The sequence below is a fragment of the Plecotus auritus genome (genome assembly GCF_963455305.1).
Source record: "Plecotus auritus genome assembly, chromosome: 1".
Taxonomy (NCBI): domain Eukaryota; kingdom Metazoa; phylum Chordata; class Mammalia; order Chiroptera; family Vespertilionidae; genus Plecotus; species Plecotus auritus.
Window position 1 is genome coordinate 22583952 of NC_137770.1, and position 23717 is coordinate 22607668.

A 23717-nucleotide genomic window follows, 5' to 3' on the forward strand; every position below is an offset into this window, starting at 1 on the left:
TAGGAAGTACTTACTAATTTTTTAGGACTCATTTGTCAATAAAAACTTCCTATGAGCAGAAGCTCTTCCTGATGAGTCTCAAACACAGAGACAGTTGACGTCATTCTACTTTATGATCCCTCACTATATACTGTTCATATTTCTACTGACGCATTTTCATATATGTCTCCTCCCATTAGATTGTAATGACTTTGAGAACAAGACTGTATCTTATCCATGATCATATCTCCAAATAAGAAATGTCTGGTGAGTGAATGAATGAATAAATGATAAAGTGTGCCCTAAGTAGCAAACAACTGTCCTAATAGTGAACTTCTCAAATATGGCCTGTTTACTGGATAGGCAGAGCTTGAAAACAGAGGTAGGAAATAAACACATAACCAAAAGCATGGACATATAATAGTCTGATACCCTTGGAAATCATTGCAGTACAAACAACCACATGGGCTCATAACATAATGCCAGTGGACCTACACGAATCCAAGAGACAGAATGAACACACGTCTGTCCCCTTGTTTGTTCACAAAGTCATGCATATATTGTTTATCTTTTCTGAAGCCTGAATGGGAAATGTGTTTTTAAGAGATTTAATCAATACGCCAACCTACATTAAAAAATATATAAACCCACACAATAAATAAAAGCAAAAGGCCAATCAATAGCCAACAGTGCAGCTTAACAGCCACTCCAGCAGAGAACTGTCTGAAAAGACGCTTCACACTCTACTGTCTGCACGATCCAGAGCTGCTTGCTAGTGATTTGTTGCCAGCAAAGAACATCTATTATCACAAGCCGGTGTGAACCTAGCAATTTCTCCAGCAAGGAGCCCACAATGTACAACTAGCAATGTAGCACAGGTAACTGGCTGGTGAGGGTTGGCTGAGGACCCACATTTATCCCCTACTCTTCACCCCACCAACCCATTAAAAACACAGCCCATTACTAAATCCAGGAACGTGATATGTGTTAAGAACCCAAGTGCCACACACAGACTGTCCCATATTTGCTTCTCCAAGGCACAGAAGCAACAAGATCCAAAAATTATATACAACTTAAAACAGTTGTCATGAACATGCACAAAAGGAACCATGGTGGTGAGGATAGATGTGAGGTGTTTCAAATTGCTATTTTCAAAGACTCCCCCACAAATTACAACTCTTTTGTGTATGTGTGTGTATGCACAAGCGAGCTGGATTTTGTGCAACATTTTGCTACGTTCTGAAAGAGAAGCAGATTCAATAATAGGCTGCCAATGGAGGTGGCATGGCCTCATTATATGGAAAAGGGATTCTGGATTTGCATGATGTATAATGACTACAATATACTGAATCTGTCCAGATCTCAGTCCTGATTTAAAATACCAATAGGAACCCAATATCTAAAAACAAAAATTCCCCTATAAGAATCCTTGTAAGGTCCCATTCTCATGTTGTTTTTAAAATATAACCCCAATATTGTGTTGTTGTTCAGGTGGTATGCAATCTCTGAGAAGTTGGCCCACTCTGTTTTGAATATTTCAGAATAAAAATTTTCTTTTGGTGAATGTTATTGATTGACCCCATGGGATCCTACATGAACTCAAGATTGCTTTTGGGATGGTTTTTTTTTCCATTATAAATGGCCATAAAAGTCACTTAAACGAAGCTCCTTATGAGTTTACCATAACAAGAAGTGGAAAGTCATGTTATAAAACCATATAAGACAATTAAGAAATCAATTATACTTTAGTTTCCAACGATAAGATTTTTGTTTCTATCTAATACAAAGGAATCACTCTTATACAAGGTATGAATACATGTCATACCTTCATATCCACTATATCAGCTTTGCATCTATCTTCATGAGAATGAACCTGGAATTCACTTCACTGCCTCCATCAATCCAACATGCTTTCACAGAGAATGAGAAAATAAGTTAAAACTACCCAGGATTGGTCTACTCATACTAAATGAAATATAGTTCTAAGTATAAATTTGACTCATGGGTTTATGTAACTGTAACTCAAAATTGTCAAGCAAATGCCAAATTTGGCAAACAGGCAAAAAAATAAATAAATAAAAGAGAAAAGAAAAGTTTGTAAGTGATAGAACCAATGCTAGAAAAAGGAAAAAGATTCTAAAATGCAAACATTTTTTTAGAAACTTGCAAGTTATCCCCAGATAAAATAAGCTTTCTTACACATGATGACCTGAACACTTTGTTTTGGAAAATAACATAGCCTAGCCATTTCCCTATTGAACAATTTTCTATTCTTGGATGTGCAATAATAAATTGAGATGTCTACATTTCCAATAACTGGATCAATCTGATCTCCTGAGAAAAAACTCACAGAAAATGAGAGCTCCAAACCATATCCCACTCAGAAAATGCTGTTGGCCATTAGATTGAATCTCTAATGAATTAATGTAGTTTTATGACAGCATCTTAAGGAATACAATTTATTCTTGATATATACAACATTCTAGAAAATATACTATTCCTAAGAATTGGATGAAGGCCAGTTTCCTTGATGACACCCCACTTACAATGCCATGCCACAATTCTGTTATTTAGATCAAAGCCAGGCCACCTGTGGTCTGCATATTACCAAAGCAATGGCCTCCTTGCTCTTTCGCCTAAGACTCAAACCCCGATTTGCTCTATATTCTTTCTCCTTCATCCTGCTTCTTCTTCACTTCACTTACTTCCTCACTTCTCCTTTCTTGCATTTTTCCCACTACTTTTGCCAATGATCATGAGCCTTTTTTTTTTTTTAACCGTGCTGCTGCCATGCTCAATTCCTGATGCAAAGTAAGTCACCAAGAATTTGCTAACATAGGGAAGCACAGAGAATAACAGGTAACTTCATTTTGAAAATGTTTGTGAGATGAAGCAGCAAATTACAATTCTAAGGGTCAAGGTTGACCTGAAAGCAATTATCTATGATGTAAAGTAGTGAGGCTGATTTTCCAGGTGGAAAAAAGTGATTCTGATGCTGGTTGCAAAAGAGAAGTTCCCCTCACATACTTTAAATGTCAAGCATTAGATAAAGAGACATCCGACTGTAACAATTAGCCTATCAATTTGATTCATTTAGTTGGGTTTCATTAAACATTTATCCACAGCCTCATGAGCAACAAAAAACAAAACAAAACAAAAACAAAACAAAAAAAAAAGTTTATATACAAACTTTATAGTGAGATCCTATAATCCTGTATCTTAATTTTATACATTTTTGTCATTCTACAATTAAGATGTACTTGCTCCCATGTCCATACAGTTATCCAATTTCAGAAACCCTAGTCCACTCTCCAAGAGGGGACTGGACAAGAGGATTCTTTCAGCGATTTGGGCTCAGAGGTTTTCTACAATAAAAAATTCAACTGCATTATCCTATATAATAAAAGCCTAATATGCTAAGTGTCTGGTTGACCAGTCGGCTGTTCAACCAATCAAAGCATAATAGGCTAACGATATGCTAAGGCCACTCAACCACTTGATATGATGTGCACAGACACCAGGGAGGGCTGACGCTCCAACCTGTAGGTTAGCTTGCTGCTGGGGTCCGGCTGATGAGGACTGAAATGGGCAGGACTTGTACTGAGGCCCTCTTGGGGTCCCTCCCTGTCTCTCCAACTTCTCCCATCTCTCCCCGCCCCAATCATGCACCAGAGGGGTCCCTCAGCCTGGCCTGCGCCCTCTTGGAATTCAGGACCCCTCAGGGGATGTTGAAGAGCTGGTTTCGGCCTGATCCTGCAGGCCAGGCCGAGGGACCCCACTGATGTGTGAATTCATGTACTGGGCCTGTAGTTTATAGAATAAAAATCTAAAATATATTATACTAACTCTGGATATCTTAGAAACATTTTGAAGGATGAGAAGCTACTGTCACAAAAGAAAGCTGATTTTTCCCAATCCTCATCCTAGAACTTTATTACATATCAACAAGTTGTTCAAGTTGGATGATGTGACAGTCCTCATTCTGAACTGAGACATAAAATCAGAAACATCAGAGAAAGCTGGAAAGATTCCCACTCAGTTTTAGAAGAAAACAATGCCTTGCCTCGGGGACAGATAGGAACTTATCAATGAGAGTAAAATACATACATACCTTCTGAAGATTGTGCGTGTTCACCACAGTTAAAGCAACTTACCTTTCTGCCTGTGCTGTGTGCAGTCTGTTTTCCCCTGGAAGTGGTGTGTATGTGTGATATGAAATAGAGTTGTGAGGATAAAAAAACATTAGGCCACCATTTAGGGGGAAATGGCTTTCTATTGAGTTCTATGCAAACAAATTGAAGGGGAAAGAAAGAGCATATAACACAATTTCCAACGTTCTCAGATGGGTCCATAGCTGCCCGTCTCAGAGCAGAAGCATATTTTCAAATCATAAATATGGAAACTGGACTTTCAATATGACCAAATACTTGGAAAGAGCAGTCTGATGCTCAAAGCTTCTGCAGAGAGGGTGTTATAGATATAGAGGCTCATGCTTACATTTGGATCAATGAGTATCAAGAGATTTTTTCTCTACATTGCTAGAATCCTTACTTGTTTCCCCTTCATGTAGCTTAAGAGAATGACAGACCATATGAAGACCAAAAACTATGAGAAAGGTGAAAAAAATAAAAGAACAAGAGACAACTACACACATGGCAAAAGTTGAGCAATAAGGAATCAAGGAAAACCAAATAGTCACAATAGGGATGGTGCTGTAATTAACACCTACTCACACATGGGCAAACTATACCAGGGCTTTGCTGTTTGCTCAGATAGCATCATGCATCTTGTTTATGAAACCAAGGGTCCAATGGACTGAGTTCAGATCATGAAACAAACTCCTACCATGAGTTTAGGCTGTATTTAGAAAATCAGAAAGGCAGCAGGACATACAAAATCAGGGCTTTTTTTAACACATCTCTTTCCAATAAGTAGTCAGAAATTTCAATTGTTTGTTCACCTTTGAGTGGCCATGTTAGGGCAATAACATGAGAAGGAAGTGGAGACCCAGGTTACAGATTCCCATGGCACTGAAGTATGTCCACCAGCAGTGCTAGTATCACCTCCAGGAAATCACAAAAGAACATTGGTTCTTTATTTTCCCAGTCTCTGGAGAAGAAAATTGCTAATGAATCTTTCAGAAGAGCCACCTTTTTACATAATGTCACTCCAAACCTCTGAACTCTTTGAAAAAAAAATCCAAGAATAAAAAGGTTGTACTCACGATCATTGCACTGGTTTCCAGAATATGAGGTCATGGAACAGTCACAGGTGAAGCCTTCCCATTGCTGCATGCAGACTCCCTGGTTGGCACATGAATCTTCCTGGCAGGTTGTACTTGGTCCTAGTAATGTATACAAAAGAAAAAAAAAAAAAAGAAGAGAAGAAAAAGTAGATAGAAAAGTGTTAAAATTCATCAAATTCAAAGCAATAACTTGAATGTACTATCCTCATGCCCCTAAACATTCAAAGACACAACCACCAAAAAAGTCAACTCTGTATCATGCAACAAGAATTTAGTATATACAAAAGACAACAGAAATACACACTTAGCCACACACTACCAACAGTTACACACAGAGGGGAGAGGGCTGAACACACTGTTCTCTTTTAGGCAGACCTTGTCAAAGAACCTCATCTCTACCATTCAACTAGAAAGAAATCTCACTTGGGCATGGTCTTTCTACATGGATAATGCTAAAGCAGAAAATCACATGCCCACGATTCTTATGAATTAAGGCACAGATGTCCCTAAAGTCTACTTTGTAACATTAAAAAGATGTTTGATAATAATTCAGAGGAGGAGAAAATAGCAGTCAACTTGTATTGATTGGTTCTTTGTAGGTAACAAGCTCTGAGTCCTAAGCACTTAGTCTCCGTGATCTCATTAAGCTCTCCAATAGCTCTAAAAGGTAAGTATGTATGATGGCCACCATTTCACAGATATAAAACCCAAGCTCAGAGAGGTGAAATAATTTACCCAAGGTCACACATTTGCTAATTAAATAATCCTCATGTCCATCTTTGGTAGACTAATTCTGAGACCCAAGCTCTCAACTACCTCAGTGGTTTCAAAGTACAGTCCTCAGACCAGCATCACCTGGGAAGTTGTTAGAAATGTAAATTCTTGGGTTTGACCCCAGACCTACTGAATTAGAGGCTTGGGGGAGAGCGAGGGAGGCAGAAATCTGTGTTTCCACAAGTTTCTAGGAAATTGTGATGCAGACTAACATTTAAGAACCAGTGCACAGCACCATGCTGCTTGCTGCTATAGGTTTACACAGGTGTACTCAATCAGGGTGCCAATACACCAGAGGATACAAAAGAACTGTTTGAAATTTGGAAAGAAAAATCTCAGAAATGATGCTCATTTTAAAAATTACATTCTTTATTATTTCTATTTCTGAGTGTCTTTCATATGCAAGTAACATAACTATAATGATACATGTATATAATATACTATACATAAGCATATCTTTCGAGAGGCATTCTCAAAATATTTTCTGGATATGAATGGGCAAGTGAAAATGCTTGACAATTTCTGTCTTTCAGATTGCCATTAAATTCTCTTTTTAGGTCAGCCAGGACCTCTCTTTAATCATTCTCTCTTTCTCATTTTTCTATTTTGCCTTAACCTTGGGATTAAAGTTGAACCTACACCTTTCAAATTACCTTAACTAACAGGATATATCTTAATATTCAGGATAACCATGAATTTCCCAGAGAGACTCAGCAAAGGGGGTTATCTCTTTGAGTGATCCAATGTATGAGCTAAGAATCTGATTTTTAAAAAAACAGCCCCCCCAAAAGAAAACACCCACTTAAACAGTAAAAATATATACATTGCAATAAGTGCACATTTCACAAATTCCAACCTAAGCCTCATACAGGCACAGGATTTTAAAATCTAAGTATGCAGGGTCTTAAGGATGCATGTGCAAAAGAAATGCATGACTACAAAGGGTCCTTCTTCCTGGTGGCAAGACATTTTATATTTATTCATGAAGGGTGGAAGCAGTAGAGTCCATCACTCCCATTACAAAGCTGTTAAGATGTGACATAAGAAAGTTCAAGACAATTACTAACACTGGGGGAGCAGCCCAGCTGCTGGGTTTCTGCAGGGCTGTGTGCCATGTGCTTCCCCCATGTGGAGATGAAAGGAGGTACATGGTCATGTTCTCAGTGGGTCTTAAAGTTGCGCATTGTGTAGTACAAGTCTCATTAACAATGGCAAATCAGGACAGCTTCCTTCAAAGGATAAAGGCTTCTGAGAAGTCCACGGGGCTCCCTGACCAAACAGCTCTCCCTAGACAATGGGCTAGTAATTCAGTTGAACTCAGAATCAGAAACACATGGAAGGCTTTCCCTTGAAAGACAGCAGAATAGCAAAAACTGGGAAAACACAAGAATTCTTTGCATGTTGATTGAATCTGAAGACAAAGGCTTTCCCATGTATTTTCCTCCCTTCCAGCCAAATTTTAAACGGTTTCCAAGGATCAGTTCAAATGCCTCCTCACTATGAAATATTCTCCAGGAACTTTAAACAAGTCTCCCTCTTCGTAGTGGCCAGGACACTTAATTATCTGCCTCATTAACGTCCACATATGATAATGTTCCATTTAACACTTTATTACACATTGCACTGTCCTCTGCTTATATAATCCTCTAATTATTTCATGTGGGTTGTTGCTATTTATCCCCAAAAGACGGAATGCTGCTTGCTGTTAGAAATCACAGAATATGCTTTCATTGTGTCCTTGCTGCACTAAATAGCTCTGCCAGCTGCAGAGCAAGTGTTTCTGTAAATGTTGAGCTGATCTGAATTGCAGCCGCCTGATTTGCCTGTGTCTCATACTTCCAAACACAAGCGTGGGAGAACGTCTGTGCTCTGCAAAGTGAGCAATCTGTTCCATTTGTCAAAGGTTGCTCAAGGGACTCAAACACAGAGGGAGTTGTAGGTAATTTCCAAATTCCACAGGATTTATTTCACATGCATTAAAAGGGGAGTGCCATATAGAATCTGATAATCCCTGAACACTGACTACATTGTACACATCTAAAATAAAGCACATCAGTGAGAACCAGGATGACCTGCAATGACCTTTTGTCAATCTTAGCCTACACTGGTACCTCCTTTCCAGGCTGAGATGCTAGGCATTTGCTTCCTTCTCCAACCTCATTTCCTTTTACTCACCCCCAGCTCACAGTGTTCCAGCATCCCTTCCTCCTTCTAATCCCTCTCTAACACAGCAGTGTTCACAGTTTCAGCCCCAAATCAGCAGCACCTGCATCACCTGAGAGCTTTGAAGAAATTCAGACCTACCAACTGGAGGCAGGGCTCAGAAATCACCTGTGACTTGACCACTGGGTATTATTTTTTTAAATATATTTTTATTGATTTCACATAGGAAGGGAAAGGGAGAGAGAGATAGAAACATCAATGATGAGTGAGAATCATTGATTGGCTGCCTCCTGCATGCCCCACACTGGGGATCAAGCCTGGGACCCAAGCATGTGCCTTGACTGGAAATCTAACCATGACCTTTGGGTTCATAGGTTGATGCTCAACCACTGAGCCACGCCAGGCAGGCCCACTGGGTGTTTTGAGCTCTGCTCCATAGCAGGACCTCTGCTCTCATACTTCAGGCCCATACTTCAGGCCCTTCAAGGTCTGTTTCTCTTGTTCCACCCACTTCCTGAAAGGTCCTCCCTGAGATTTTCAAATGACTGATTCATTCTCATTCTTTAAGTTGGAGCTCCAAATGGGCTTTCTTAAGATTATTCTATTTAAGAAAGTCCCCACCAACATTTCATTTACTCTCTACCATATCTCCCTGTTTATTTAACTCACAATTACATGGCCTGTAAATAAGATACTTAATAAATCCTTTATTGTCTGCCTCATTCTACTGGAATATAAGCCCTTTGAGAGCAAAAGTCTTGTCTCTTTTGCTCACTTTCATGTCTCTAATTACTGATACAATATTTGGTATAAACTAAGGGCTCAGAAAATACTAAATACATAAAAAAGAACCAAACATTAAAGAAATAAAGTCATTCTTTTATGACATAAAACAAAGTGGTTTTCCTAATTAACAACTCACTCACAGCATTTACCAATATCAGCTCGTATAATTTTCTATTTGGAACAAAGCTTTTCTTTTGGGAGTGATTTAATTGACCACATTTCCTCCCCTGATTTAACTATTGGACTCATTCAATCACACCAGATGATAGACAAGGACTCTTTTGTGTCTTCAATGCTCATGGACATTATGCAGTAACTGTGTTGAATGGAAGAGAGAATGGGCTCAACTCTAAACACTTTCAAGATGATAATATAAGTTTCTACTCTTACTTCAAACTATTTAAATACATCCTTTCCTGAACAGACTATATTTCATCTCAATGTATCTATTTTTCATAGATAGAGTGCCTCAAAAAAAGAAGAGAGAGCAATAAACAAATCAGAGAAACAAACCAAAATGCCCTTGGGGGAAAAGTTTTGTTCTAACTGCACATCCATTGATACAAGATAATTTTGTACAAATAAGAGTGAGAACATAACCATAACAAAAGAAAAAGGCACTTACATAGCTATGTCAGACACTACATTAAGTGCATTTTAGATATTAATTCAATTAATCTTCATAAACACATGATGAAGCAACCATAGTTAAAATTATTAAAGAATCAGAAAAACAAGAATAATATTGTCATGAAAGATATCCAGAATTTCAAGGATAAAATAATTTTTATAGCTGATTGAGTCTGAAGGCAAGGACTTCATAAAAGTAAACTGAGTCATGGAAAAGTTAGGTGATTATTTGCAAGACCCCACATGCAAGTAGCAGAGTGAGATTTCAAATCCAAGCGTGCTACCTCCATGGCTAACCCACCTAACATTGATGGAGGTGGGGAAGCCAGAGGTGTGTGTGTGTGCTGAGCCTGGTGAACTTAAATAAAGTATTCCTAACCTACAGCCAGATAAAGATTTTAATGTAACAATGTATGTGCTATTTTTTTAAATGTTTATTGTTGAAAGCATTACACATGTCCTCTTTTTCTCCCACTGACCCCTTATAGCTTGCCTCTGCCCCCATCCCAGGCCTCAATCACCCTATTGTTTGTGTCCATGGGTTATGCATATATGCACATAAGTTCTGTCTGTGGTTGATCTCTTCCCATCCTCCCACCCACCCCCACCTTCTCTTTGAGATTCCTCAGTCTGTTCTATGCTTCTATGTCTTTGGATCTATTTTATTCAACAGTTTATTTTGTTCATTAGATTCCACACATGAGTGAGATCATGTGATACTTGTCTTTTTTACACTGGCTTATTTCACTGTTTGTGTTTTTTAATAAGAAAAAATTGGAAATGCCATTTCAATTCAAAATTCAAGTAAAAATAAAAGAGATAGCCTAGTTTTGACCTGTTTTATGAACAAAAATATGTATTGTGTGTGCTTATACACATAATAGACATTCTTAAGGACTTAATAATTTCATCTAAAATATTCTTCCACATCAACCTAAAATTGCAGATATTCTAAGATAACATAAACTTTGGGAATTACATATTCAGAAAGTTTCATTATTATTATTAATAATAACTTAAAACTGCACCAAGGCTTAGGAAAACCCTGTATGGGGATAGTGTATACAACTTTTATATTTGATATGTAGTCAATCCTCACTAAAGTAATCACATATCCTTTTGAGAAAAAAAAATGGTGACTTTTCTTTGGATAGTAGAAAAAGTGACAAAGTGACAGAAGTATGCATGAAAAGATGATATAAGTTGTCACTGATGTTAGGACGTTGGTTTCTAACTCTCAATTCTGTTTTTAGTTCACTGGGAAGGATCACATTGTGTCTTTTCTCTATTTATTTTTTTCAGATGATAACTCTGAGGGCTGCCACGACTTTCCCATCATTCTGCTTGAATGTACGATTGTTTGGTCTTTAAGAACTGTCCCAGACAGTCATTTCATGCCTGTCACTGCTGAAATCCACCTTTGCAGTTCATACAAACTGATTTAGTCAACTCCTCTTCATGGTCTAGAAAATCACAAGTTGACAGAGTATCTTTTATTGCTTTCAGGTCCTTGAGATAGACATATTGCCGGAAGCACAGGACATTGGTATTGGAGTGTATTTTCCTTCTGTTAGTGCCAAGTAAGACTTAAGCAAACCTAGGCCTCAAACATCCCTCTTTAAAACTGATAAATATTGCTAAGTCGGCACCAGCTGGTCTGGGCCATATTGAGGAGGTAGGCTTGCTGAGTGGGAAGCCTAGGAGTGACACACCTGGTCTGATTCCCAATGTCCATTTATCCTAAAGGCCCAAGGCTGGTAGACTAGTAGTAGGCACCAGGTGGGGTTCACTTAGCAAGATCCATCATCTTTAATCTCAAAGCATCCGTTGTTTGTCAAAGAGCTTAGAATCTATGAGTGAAACCTGAATGTGAAGCATTATTATAGTAGAGCTTTGTGCCAACCAAAGGGTTTACCCGCCCCATACAAAGCACAGCTGCCATGAGAAGGAGCCTTGTGAGAGATGCCATAGATTGTCTAAAGAGTTCTCATCTTCTACCTTCAACTTTATTTCTCACTCCTAATAAGTGCATACACATTTCCACTTTTACTTTTTAAAATGTACACTTTTTCCTAGAGAGAGAATGAGTGAGCAGCAATTGGGTGGGAAGAAGGAAAAAGAAAAAATAGAAGAAGGAAGATGAATACATATAGATATATGCATTTGTGTATCTGTGTGTATGTGTACCTGTGAAAGGCCCCTACCAGCTTCCTGAGCAATTGGTACTCTCTACTGTTAAAATATAAGAATTAAAAGTGTTGAAGCTTCAGGGAGGGTATATGTGACATTAGAAATCACCTACTTACTTAGCTACATGTCTTGGCCCCTTCAGCAAAACTACTACTGTAGTTCTCAGAAGTTTTTTATATTTACAGTGGTGAATTCTCTTGGCTTTTCTGAAGAGGGTAATTTACAGATAATATAACATCCATTCATTTTTAATTGACAAAAACCCAATTTACTTCCATTTAATTTTAAAATAAGAAAGCAATTATCCTTAAATGTGTCGTGTCTTTCTTCATATAAAGAGAGACAACTGAGAAGTGAATGTTCTATTTCCCATTTTAAAGAAGATTAAGCAAAGCTGAAGAACAGGGTCCTAAATGTTATACAATTTCATTGGCAGAAAAGTGAAGTGCAACTGTGTTCTCAAGATCTTCCCTTTCTATCCCAAAGGCAAGGATCTATCCCTGGTGAATGCTACAATGGCATTGACACTGCTCTGGTCAAACAGGCTCAGGTGCTTACAGTTCCTCTTTTCAAAAGAGGGGTCAGAAAAGTCACTTGGTTAGGATAAGTGAAAAAGACTGACACAATCTAATACATGGGGCATTTCAATAAAAACCCTGTTTTCACATCAGCCCACTCATCAGACATTAGGAATAAATAAATCAAGATGTGCATGGAAACTGGTTGAAATCATGAGGCCCTTGTGAGGTCTTTATCTCCAATGGCTTTTGATGTGCTGGTGAATACCAAACAACCAGAACGCACTCCCAGAAAAAAGAAATTAACAAAGCCTGATCTGTAATATTTCTGTAACTTGATTTCAGTAGTATAAAATACTCCCACCATAGCTAATTTCAAGCGAATTCATGTTATTTGACCTCAACCAGCTTGCAAAATATCTGAAAATTCCTCTGCTGGTGCCAGCATTGCCTGTGATGGCCAATGAATTGCACAGTATAGTTACACTTTGTGAGTGAAGCTCTTTACCCACACACAACGCCTCCATGGCCATAGAGGGGTAGGAGTTGATGTCTGCCCCTGACAGGGTATTTGTGAAGTTGAGAGAATGGCTGGCATCATAAGGCCATCTTGTTCAAATCACCCTATATTCAGAAGGTACCTGGGTCTTTCACTAAAGTCAAATGATTCAGGGGTCCTCAAACTTTTTAAACAGGGGGCCAGTTCACTGTCCCTCAGACCGTTGGAGGGCCGGACTATAGTTTGAAAAAACAAAAAAACTAAGAACAAATTCCTATGCGCACTGTGGGCCCGGGACGAGTTGGCTGCTAAGCAGGACAGGCAGCGGCACCTGGCGGGCTGGATAAATGTCCTCGGCGGGCCGCATGTGGATGCCTGGATTAGATCATCCCTTCCTTTTAAAACCATGAACAGGCCCTTAGAATTCAATGCTGCTTTAGAATATGTAAACTGAGGCCTCCTTTTCTGTGTTTCCTTCTTTTCTCAGCACTGATGTAGCAGCATGTTGAGGTAAAAAGGCATATATTTATGAAAGAGAGAAAATGGGTTTCAAATGCCAAGCTCAACAAAAATACATTTAATTTAAAATATTTTGCTTTAATAAAATTGTGCAAATATCATCTAGAACTTGCAGTGAAATATCATTGATGTGAAACTTCTACCATAAGATCAGCTTGGAAGACACTCTCAGGCACTTTCTGGTCATCTGTGCACTGTTTCTGATTTGGAAATAGGCAAATCCAGAGTCATCACATGGCACAGTTGAGAAAGGTCACAAGTTTTTAAATCCAGCTTTGGCACTTAATAGCAATGTGACCTTGGGCTAGCTCCCTAAATCCTCAGAACCTGTTTCCTCATCTATTTAATAAAGATAGAAATTATTACTACCTCACATGATGTGAGTATTGAATAAGATAACAAATGAAAAGCTTACAAAGTCATCCACAAAATGGTGATAGTATCTACCATACAAGGTTGTGGTCATAATGGACATACAATTAGCCAAGCCTTTATTTAGCATGTGCCTACCCTAAATAGACTCTCAATTAAGGGTACTGTTGGGAGGGAAAATCGAGCTCTCTCCACCCATTTTAGTTCGATGTATAGGCAGTCCATAGCCTAGAAACAAGACAGATTAAGGTAGGTAATTAACCAGAATATCCTCTCCCTGCTTAATTACAGTCATAATTACACAGTTCTCCTGTGAGAAACCTGTTATACAATGTTGAGGGATAAGAGACAGGAACCACTGAGGTCATTCCATTTAATTATCATTTCCCATAAAGCAAACCATTCTGAGGAACTAATTTCTATTAGGCCAAATGCTACATTTTATTATTACATAAAATACAATGAAGAATATGATGCAGCCCTTTGCTTTGGAGAAAATGAAGTGGGGAACTATAGACTTCACAATAAAGAAAGTTGGAAAATTAAAATTCTCTTTACCTTCAGATGTGTTTGGCCAACTCTTATCTAAAATGACTTGAATGAATCTTCATGTTTTCAAGACATCCAAACCCAATACATTTATTGACTTACTCAAGATACACAGCACTTAGAACCAGATCTAATCAATCCCTAACCCCCCTCCACCACCACCTAGCTACCATCTGGGCAGAGGGGCAAAATACATTTCTAGAAAATAAGCCATGCAACTTCAGAAATAAAACTTGCTAGGGGAATTATAATGGAAAGCAGGGAGAGGATATTCTGATTAATCACCTAACCCAATAAGAGCTATTCTTCTATTTCTTACAGTTTATGGGTCATCTACCTCAATAGGTCAAACAATACTTATTTTATAATTGTGCACTTCCTTTCTCATATGGACAGACTTTTATTAAATCTTTTCCTCTCCAGGAATACCATCTTGCAAATAAATAGGAATTAGAAAATTACTTCTGAAAGGTCCATAGACATTGTCATTCTATTCAAGGGACTCTGAGATTCAAGGGACTACACTTCTCAGCAATGAAACACTTCCCACTTCCCTCAAGGGAGTGCCTACTCCCTCTCCTAGCCTGAAGGCAGATATTTCATTCCCTTGAAATCTTTTTTTCCTTTAAGCCTTTTTGTCATACCGTATAAATGTATCTGCTATGAAACAGAGTAACACTGTGGGGTGGGCGGAAAAAGAAACAGGAGAAAAAGCTCATTTTATTCCTCATTCTTCAGAGGTTTGACTTGAGAGGGAAACACGTTTACCTTCTTAGCCAGTTAAAGTCACAGGCATTAGGCTCATGCCTCTTTCCTCTGTCTTGAAATATGCTACTTCCCTCCTAACTCTGCTCTGTTTCTGGTCCCTGTCCTGCTCATCTATTCTGCCCCCTGCTGGGAGTGATCTTGATAAAGTGAAAATCAAATCCAAGTCTTTGTCCTCCTTACAGTGCCTTGTCAAATGCCTTACACAAAAGCCTGTCATCACCTGTCTTCCTCTTACCCCTCCAGTTTCTTCTTTGGTCACATTCTTATATGCACATTATTTTAGCCAAATTAAGCTTCTTGTAGATTTCCAACCAGCCAATCTCTTGAATGTGCTTCTACCTCCAATCCACCTAACACAGGCTGTCCTTCAGTCTCAGCTCAAACTATGCCTGGGAAAATCTCTGGATCACCCACCTTGACCACCAGCAGTACACACACTCCAACAGTCCTCCTCGAGGCTCCACAGTGTACTCCACATCCATTCCGGCAGAGCAGTTCACACTCTGCAGTATCATTACTGGCTGATCACCTACTGATTTATCTGAAGTCAGAGACTGTGTCCCATCTGTAAATCTAGTACATAGCTAAGTACTCATGGGAGTAGCCCAGTCCCTGTTAAATTCAACAACAGAATCACTGCAGAAGTTAAAATAAACTGAATAACTTTCCAAAAAAAAAACAAAAAAAAAAAAACCAACAACCCACCACCCCAAAAACACAATAACAAGAAGATACAAGCTGTTGACTTATCCAGAATCATTATTCCACTTTCTAGACTCCATCTTTCTATTTCCTTCTGAATACCATTTGCCTGTACATTTTAGTCTGTCTAATTTCTTTCTTCATCCGATGTTTTTACCCACCCCTAACACTTAAGGGTAATTAATAATATCTGTGCCCACAGGTCACTGAATAAACCAGCATAAATATCATTCCATACCCCAATGTCAGGAAAATAAAACAGTAAAGGCCTTTGTATCCTAAAGCTCTTTTGCCATAATATGGGGAAAGAGTACTAATAAGATGACCCAAAATAATTACAAAGAATAACAACTCCTACCACAGACAGTCAAGTCATTCCAAGAATGAAAGCGAGTTTGGGTCAATGGAGTAATAACACAAAAACCATCCAAATGACTAGACTGCTTCTACAAATGGGAAAGTGAAGGTACTCCAAACTATTATGCCCCCAAATCTGTAACTGCACATTGTACAGTAGGCATAGAAATCAAACAGCTCTATGTATTGATTCCCACAAATGTTTTTTCCTTTGAATGAGAACTTTCAGATCATTTTTCTACATATGAAGTCCCTATGTAAGAAGACCTGTGCTAGGTTCTGGGGACTTAAAATGCACATAGTTTTTACAATGGAGAATGTTAAAGTCTACAGGGGGATACAGTTGTCTAGTTTTATCTAATAAATCTGTTCATGAGAAGCTATGGCAACCTTAGATTGTCTCCTACTGTAGATCAAATCCTGCCCCCTCCTCCCTCCCCTCCATCTCCACAGTGATATGTAGACCTACTTTAACCATTGAACAGAATGTCTAAACATAACAGCCTTCAGTATAACTGAAAGGGCCCTGCATACTTTAAAAATAAAAGCTATTCTACAGCTACATTGAACTTCAAAGTACTAATCCAGTACATTCTTCTCATCAATTTTATTACATATTGGCATAAATGTAATTCTGCTAACAGAGGATGAAGGAAAGAAAGTTACCATGATGACTAGAGAAAGGCCTTATTAGTTGATGTCCACTCAAGAAATAGACACTTGTATTGGCCACCTGAATGAAGTATAACAAGTCACAGCAAAGTAAATGATCTATTGGAAAAAAGTAATCTTTTAAAGCTAGCTTTGTCTTCATAATTTCTAACAATATTTGCTGACTGCAAACTCTACAGAGACCATCAAAAGCCCAATCTCCTGTATGATCAGCAACCAGAAAATACCTCCAATGCCTGCTCCTGGCTTGCTATTCTGCATCAAAGCAGCCTGATGTAATAGGAATGGTGGACCATTACTGACTTTGAAACTGCCCCTTTGAATGGTAGAAGGAGCATTTCTGCAGTCAATTCACTGAGATCTCAGATGAAAGCATTTAAAGGGTGTTCAAGATAAAACCCACCGATCCTCTTCTTCCCCAAGGATACTTTTTACTTTAGATTACAAAACAGGAAATTAAAGTGCTCAACCAAAATCCCTGATAGGAAATATAAATCTCTAGAATGCTTTAATGATATTAATATCTCCCAAATGCCTAAAATTATTTCCTTAAAAATTAGTTCAGAGAAAATGACATTCTCTTCCATAAGGCCCAAGCATTCAAAAGTTCTGCTCTAATAAATGACCTCCCTGACCCAAACAATAATATATTAAGAACAAGTGGCCTTTTTTCCCCCTTTTCCTTTTTATAAGTGCTACCTTCTATCTATAGTGAACAAATGAGACAACCCTTCCATGACAACTACTTGGAGAGGCATTTCATCTTTTCTAGAAGTGGATTAATATGCTGGTGGATAGTCACCATATTGGGTGCTGTCAAACCTCTTTGTTCCCTGAAACAGAATCATATTCCCATCCCCCGGAGGTCTTGCCTTTGTTGCTATTTTTCATGCATTGATCTGGGTTTTCTGCCACTCTTTTGGAAGAACACAGAGTTCAGCCCCCTCCCACAATTGCTGCTGTCCAAGAGGTGTGACAGCTTGAAGGCCTCCCAGGAGAAGATACCAAAGGTTACACAGGGCATCTTTCAGTCCAAAGGGATAATGGGAACAAGAACCTTCTCTACCTTGCAGGTCAGCTTTGGTCAACGCAACTTTGTTAGCGAAAGAACAGGAAAGGTGAAAACAATAACCAGAGGTTAGTAAGAAATAGAGTAAACCAGGGTAACATTACAGAAATGAGAATACAATTGGCATAACCAACATCACTCAAACAGACAATTGAAATGCTCTACAGGTTCTCCAGAGACAGCACAGACAGGGGATGCACAGAACAGGGTGGAGCAGGCCTTGTCAGAGCCATGTTAGCAGAGCAGGAGCAGGGAGACACTGGACTAGACAAAGCACAAGCAGAAGTCACAAGAGCCCCCACCCCCATCCAGACAGCCAACCCCCAGGCATATGGTCCAGAAAAATGATTCTTCATCGGTCAGAATAAACATCAAAGAATAAGGGTAGTACATGGTCAGAGTGAAACACACATGTGCACAGAGCCCACAGAAATAATTCTGCAACATGTAGGACTAAAACATGGAAGAGTTGCTGGGAGCACTCCACACAACCTACTGAAAATGCCACCAAGGAATGTAGCCCTAGAACTGGGCATTTGTATCAAGATGATTTGGGGCCACCAAAGAGCTTGATTTGTTTCATGTATAGCAATATAGCCAAATGCAAACCGCTGTAGACAAAAAGGCACCAAACCAATGCCCTTTCACTTTATTCATGCTAGTCTCAAAATTAAGCATGGTGTTTCTCTCAGGGTTTTCCCATCTGTGATTGTGGAATTGCATTCTTAACTAGTATATGCCTCTGTAGCAAAGCTGGCCCCAGATGGAAAGAGATTTACCAGCAGAGTATTGAATGAGACATTATTATCTAGTTCCTCATTTTGAATAAGACATTATAAAACCCCTAGCCCAAAATGCAAGTCACTGTTCGATGTTGGCTAAGAGTTGTCCAGAAATTGCACTTAATCTAAATTATACACCTACATATAGTAGAGACTTAAATTCGAAACCTAATTCCAGATGTTATTTTCTTAGTATAAACAATTGAGTGCCAGTGAGCAGTGAATTAACGTGTTTTAAAAATAATTTTGAACTCTTTTGGGTTAGAGAAAATAATACATTTACCAATTAAGCATCTTGAAGTGCCACTATCAATGACTTTGACAAGAACATATGATATATCCTGGGCTGTGTACCCCATATATGTAAAAATAAAATGTATTTCCCCGTGTTGAAGAGATTCAGGTCTTTAATTTTAGGGATGACTCCTCATCCCCTACCTGTTTCCTATTCTATACTTAAAAATAAGTCAGATGTCTCCCATACTGTCCAATACTCAAAGGCTTTCTTGAGGGCTCCATACTCTATACAGAGATTCTGAATGACAATGACACTCCTTTTTAGTCTCTCCAAGGTTCTGTGCCCTTGATTCCCTCCCCATCATCTTCTACAGCACCCCAAAGAGCTCCTGGGATCTCTTAAATAGGTTTATTCACAATGGTGCAAATTTCCAATGACAGCAATTTATGCCTTAACCCACTTTTTGGCCATTTTTCCCAGCCCCTTAGGCTAATTATCCAAGTCATCTGTGTACAATAAACAAGGACCTTCTTCCCTCAGCACTCATCCTCCATTTCATCCCACCCAGCAAGGCAGTCATAATGTGCCATGGGTAACCATCGCAATTATCTCTATGGCAATAGAGTGCAGTGCTATTAGGCCCAAGGGACTTGCCACAGATTCAGATGGTAAAGCCATCAAGTCACAATATTCAGCTCTGAACAATCACCCATACTCAGAGGAAGGTCAGAACCCACCATAATGCATAGGATGAGTCACATCGAACTGCACATAGAGCTGTAGGTAAGGAAAGGGACATTTTCTCCAATCTAATGGGCAAGTTCCTTTCACTAATGCTCATACTGCTTTCCTTAAAACTTTCTTAACTGGGACCTTACCTCCCTTTATGCTGTGCATTTCAATCCCCTTTTATAAAAGTTCGTTTAGACTTCCTTTTAATCTAGTATTACAGCTTTACATCCTCACACTTTAATTTTTATATTTAATAGAAATGTGCTTCCAACACAGTGGCCACAGACACATGACCACTGAGCATTTCAAAGGCGTGTGGTCTGAATTGAGGGGGGTTACTAGTATAAAATCCACACTCAATTTTCAAGACTTAGTATGAAAAAATAGCAAAATGTTTTCATAATTTTATATTGATTATAAGCTGAAATGATAATATTTTTGATATGTTGAGTTATGTTAAATAAAATATAAAATTAAAATGAATTTTACCTGTTACTTTCTACCTTTTAAAAATGTAGCTACAAGAAAATTTAAAATTACATATGTGACTAATTATATTTCTATGAGGCATACTGCTGTAGAGTTAAAATGGGTGATTCCTGTTAACTTTCAAAAAGTAGGAACTGATAGCATGGCAAAAGTATTTAACATGCCTTATGCTTTTCAATATGTGCTTTTATTGTATGATTTAATTTGATATGATGAATTATTCCAGGATCATTGGAATGACTGCCATTCCACAATCTTCTAACTTAATACACCCAATTTAATTTCCAAATGCTGCATCTATCTCAGGATTGCCTTTTAACACCCAAAAGCACTAAAAGCAGGCAATAAGTCAAAAATTCTTGAGATAATTGAAATTGTGCATTCCCGGGGGAAGAAAGCAAAGTGTCTACTTTAGGTACATGGTGATTCTCAACTTTCTGTCCCTCATGTACGCACACACCTTTTTGGCCCACAGAACTTGAGATATTCCTGGCTAAGGGGAACTACAGTGGGTTACAGGAACAATCAGTTTTATTATTAATGCCTCATGGGCAACTGACTCTCAGGGAAGGAGAAACAACTTCCATACTACAAATCAGCCTGGGGAGCTCATGGGAAGCTTTTATAAAAATGTGCTTTAAGGTGGCGAGCAAACCCAGCTGAAAGCTGGTTAAGAATAGAGCGATAAATGAAGTTGAACACAGGAGATGAATGAGCAGGTTTGATGTAGTAAATCAGCGATTTTCAACCAGTGTGCCACAAGATTTTTTAAAATGTGCAATACCTACTTAGTCAAGGACACTGGCCTCTTTTCCATTAGATTGTCAAATCAGAAAAATAACAACAGCCAACACAACAATAGCCATCTGGTATGAATGAATCAAAATTATACCTATTCTTTTGTCACGTAGGCAAAAAAATATGAAACATGTTTTGGTATGCCACAGAATTTTAGTAATTAGTTTATGTGTGCTGTGTGATGAGAAAGGTTGAAAATCGCTAAGGTAAATTAATGAGGAATACAAGAAAACACAATATATTGCACAAAGGACCATGAAGCTCAACCAGACAAAAGAACACGTAGATCCTTATGACAGGTCAGACATCCTCTTTGCCTGTCCAGTTAGGTAAGAGTCACCTTTTCAGCCTACCCGGAGCTTCTAGAGCTAAAAATATTCACTGCTGCCCTCTGCTGGCTAGAACTAGATTGTTTTTACATATAGCAAAGAACTGTTGGACTCATGAAGACCTGTACAATTGAGTATATGAAGAGACAGTGGATCACCTACAGAAACAGGCTGAGCATGGTTTGTTGTGCTGCACTGGTGAGCATGCAATATTATTATATATCTCACATGAAATAATACTTCTAAATAATAACTCTACCATTTACTGAGTACTCATGAGGTATATACCAGGCATTTTATATATGTCTCTGATTTATGGATGTTAGCTTCCAAGGTGAGTTTATTGCCTCATTTTACAGGTGAGGAAGATGTAGATCAGAAAGGTTATGTAACTTGTTAAAGGTCACACAGCTAAGAAGAACTACTATCTGGACTTCAATCTACATCTTTTCAATATCAAAGCTGTTCCACCACACCACACCAAGGCTCTGCTTAACAAAGCCTGGCATCTAGTAAGTACTCAATAAATGTTAGTTTCATTCCATCATTATGGCATTCTGACATCATTTTCCTATCTCCTGCTAATGTAGTCACCATTAGCAACATAGGAAGCATTTTATTAATGGTGACATCCATAGGATGTAAAAAGTCTGTAGTTTTTACCTTCCTATGTAGTAAAGTATAAATAAAAGTCCCCGATGCCCTTTCAGCCATGCTGGAAGCAAAGGCACGAGTCAGGAGAAGCCTGATGTCAATGCCAGAAAAGGTCCTCAATCAGCAGGTATGTGACACTGGAAAGACATCGGCCAACATACATTCCTGAAGCAGGTGGCACATGTCTTCACATACTAAGCAATGACAGAGGACACTGATGGTGATGCAATGTTGGACAGTGGATGAGGATTAAGAGAGGACTGGCCAACTGAGGAAGGAGGCACTGGCCAAGGCAGCAAAGAGGCTCGGTGCTTGCAACAAGGCTACTGCTTAACAAGAAAGAAGGCTGTACCTTCACAGCCACGCTCGATCTGTCCGCTGCGATGGAGGGCATCATTGATGAGGTCTGGCAGACGCCCATTCAGGTCCACTGATGCCAGACAGCCCTGAAAGCCATCCCGGGAGGCCACAAGCTTTGGGAGGTTGCTATACATGCCTTGGGCCAGACCCGCCATGTATAGGTCACCTGAAAAGGAAAGCAGGTAGTAAAAGCAAATGAGTCAAGGACTGGAAACCTGGTCAACTAAAGCCAATGTACCATAGTCCATTTATTTAGATAATGATAATAGAGCTGGGGGAGAAAAACAGCATAATCAAAATAATTACCAGAGTTTCTACATTGTACAAAGAGAAAACTAACATTTCTTACGTGTCATTAATTTTTTCAACATCATCTCACATTAATCACCACATACAATCTAGGAGGTAGATACTGTTACTATCCTATATAATAAAAGCCTAGCAACCAAAACGGTGAAACGACCAGAACAACCAAAGACCAGAACGACCACAGCCCCTCACCTTGGCCGGCTGCCCCCTAGCAAGTGGCTAGGGGTGATCAGGCAGGCAGAGTGGTTAGGGGCGATCAGGCAGGCAGGCAAACAGTTAGGGGCCAGTGGTCCCAGATTGCGAGAAGGATGTCTGACTGCCAGTTTAGGCCTGATCCGCCCAAGGGGTCCCAGATTTCAAGAGGGTACAGGCCAGACTGTGGGACCCCTCAACCCCGTGCACAAATTTTGTGCACTGGGCCTCTAGTTTTTTAATAAAGCTTAACATTTCAATAAAACCATTTATTGAATGCTTTTCATGTTCCTATTACCAATGCAATGCTGAAGGTTTTACAGACATTATTCCATCAAAATTCTTAGTAGCCCATAAATTTAGCAACAATTACTATCCTCATCTTTAAAAACAAAAGTATACAGAAGCTGTCTAAAAAAATTTACCAAAGTCCTCCCAGACAAAATCATTCAAGTGAAGTTCCAAAACCTGGATTTCCTCATCTGTATTAGAGTCTCTTTTCATTTTGCCATTTATCTCCTCATCACTTAGCCTGCAAGGTGCCCTGAGAAAATGAGCCATTCCTTGAGGAGTGGTCTAAGTCAGTGGTCGGCAAACTGCGGCTCGCGAGCCACATGCAGCTCATGAGCCGCGGTTTGCCGCTATGTTGACTAATGAGTTTGCCGACCACTGATCTAAGTAAACACTGAATATATTACTTATAGTATAATTCAATGTCATTAAAAAAGAATATGCATAATGAATAAAAAATACAGAGTGCTCATAAACTGTAGTTTGCCTCTGGAAACAGCCTTTCAATGTTAAGAAATGCTCTAACAAGGGTAAATTTCTCTATAGGGTTTACCTTTCAAATCCAGATTTTTGGCACCATTGATAACCTGAGTGACCACTTTCGTGTCCACTTTCAGGCTGTGAGTGTTACTGTTGTCCCGAGTGATGACGACATTGTGCCACTGGTTGTCATTCAGGGGGCGGTCACTGTTGCCCTTGATCACATTGGGGCCATTCCCCAGGTCAAACACGTAGTGGATGTACCTAGGAG

At 39.0% G+C, this 23717-nt stretch overlaps 1 protein-coding gene across 18 annotated transcripts in view; it reads right to left on the bottom strand.

The window, feature by feature from the left end:
• The window catches only part of NRXN3 (neurexin 3), a 1534305-nt gene that overhangs the window by 786304 nt on the left and 724284 nt on the right, over window positions 1-23717 (bottom strand). For 11 of the 18 annotated variants that reach the window (XR_013959176.1, XM_080644129.1, XM_080644125.1 and 8 more), the window contains 4 exons: window positions 23520-23710; window positions 22167-22340; window positions 17790-17816; window positions 5204-5323 (listed from right to left, as the gene is read on the bottom strand). Coding sequence is in view for 16 of the 18 variants with exons in the window: in XM_080644129.1 (XP_080500255.1) it covers window positions 5204-5323; window positions 17790-17816; window positions 22167-22340; window positions 23520-23710 (512 nt within the window). In the remaining 2 variants the exon portion in view is untranslated. The remainder of the gene's footprint in view (window positions 1-5203; window positions 5324-17789; window positions 17817-22166; window positions 22341-23519; window positions 23711-23717) is intronic. The other 7 variants (XR_013959175.1, XM_080644122.1, XM_080644112.1 and 4 more) reach the window with 1 other exon arrangement.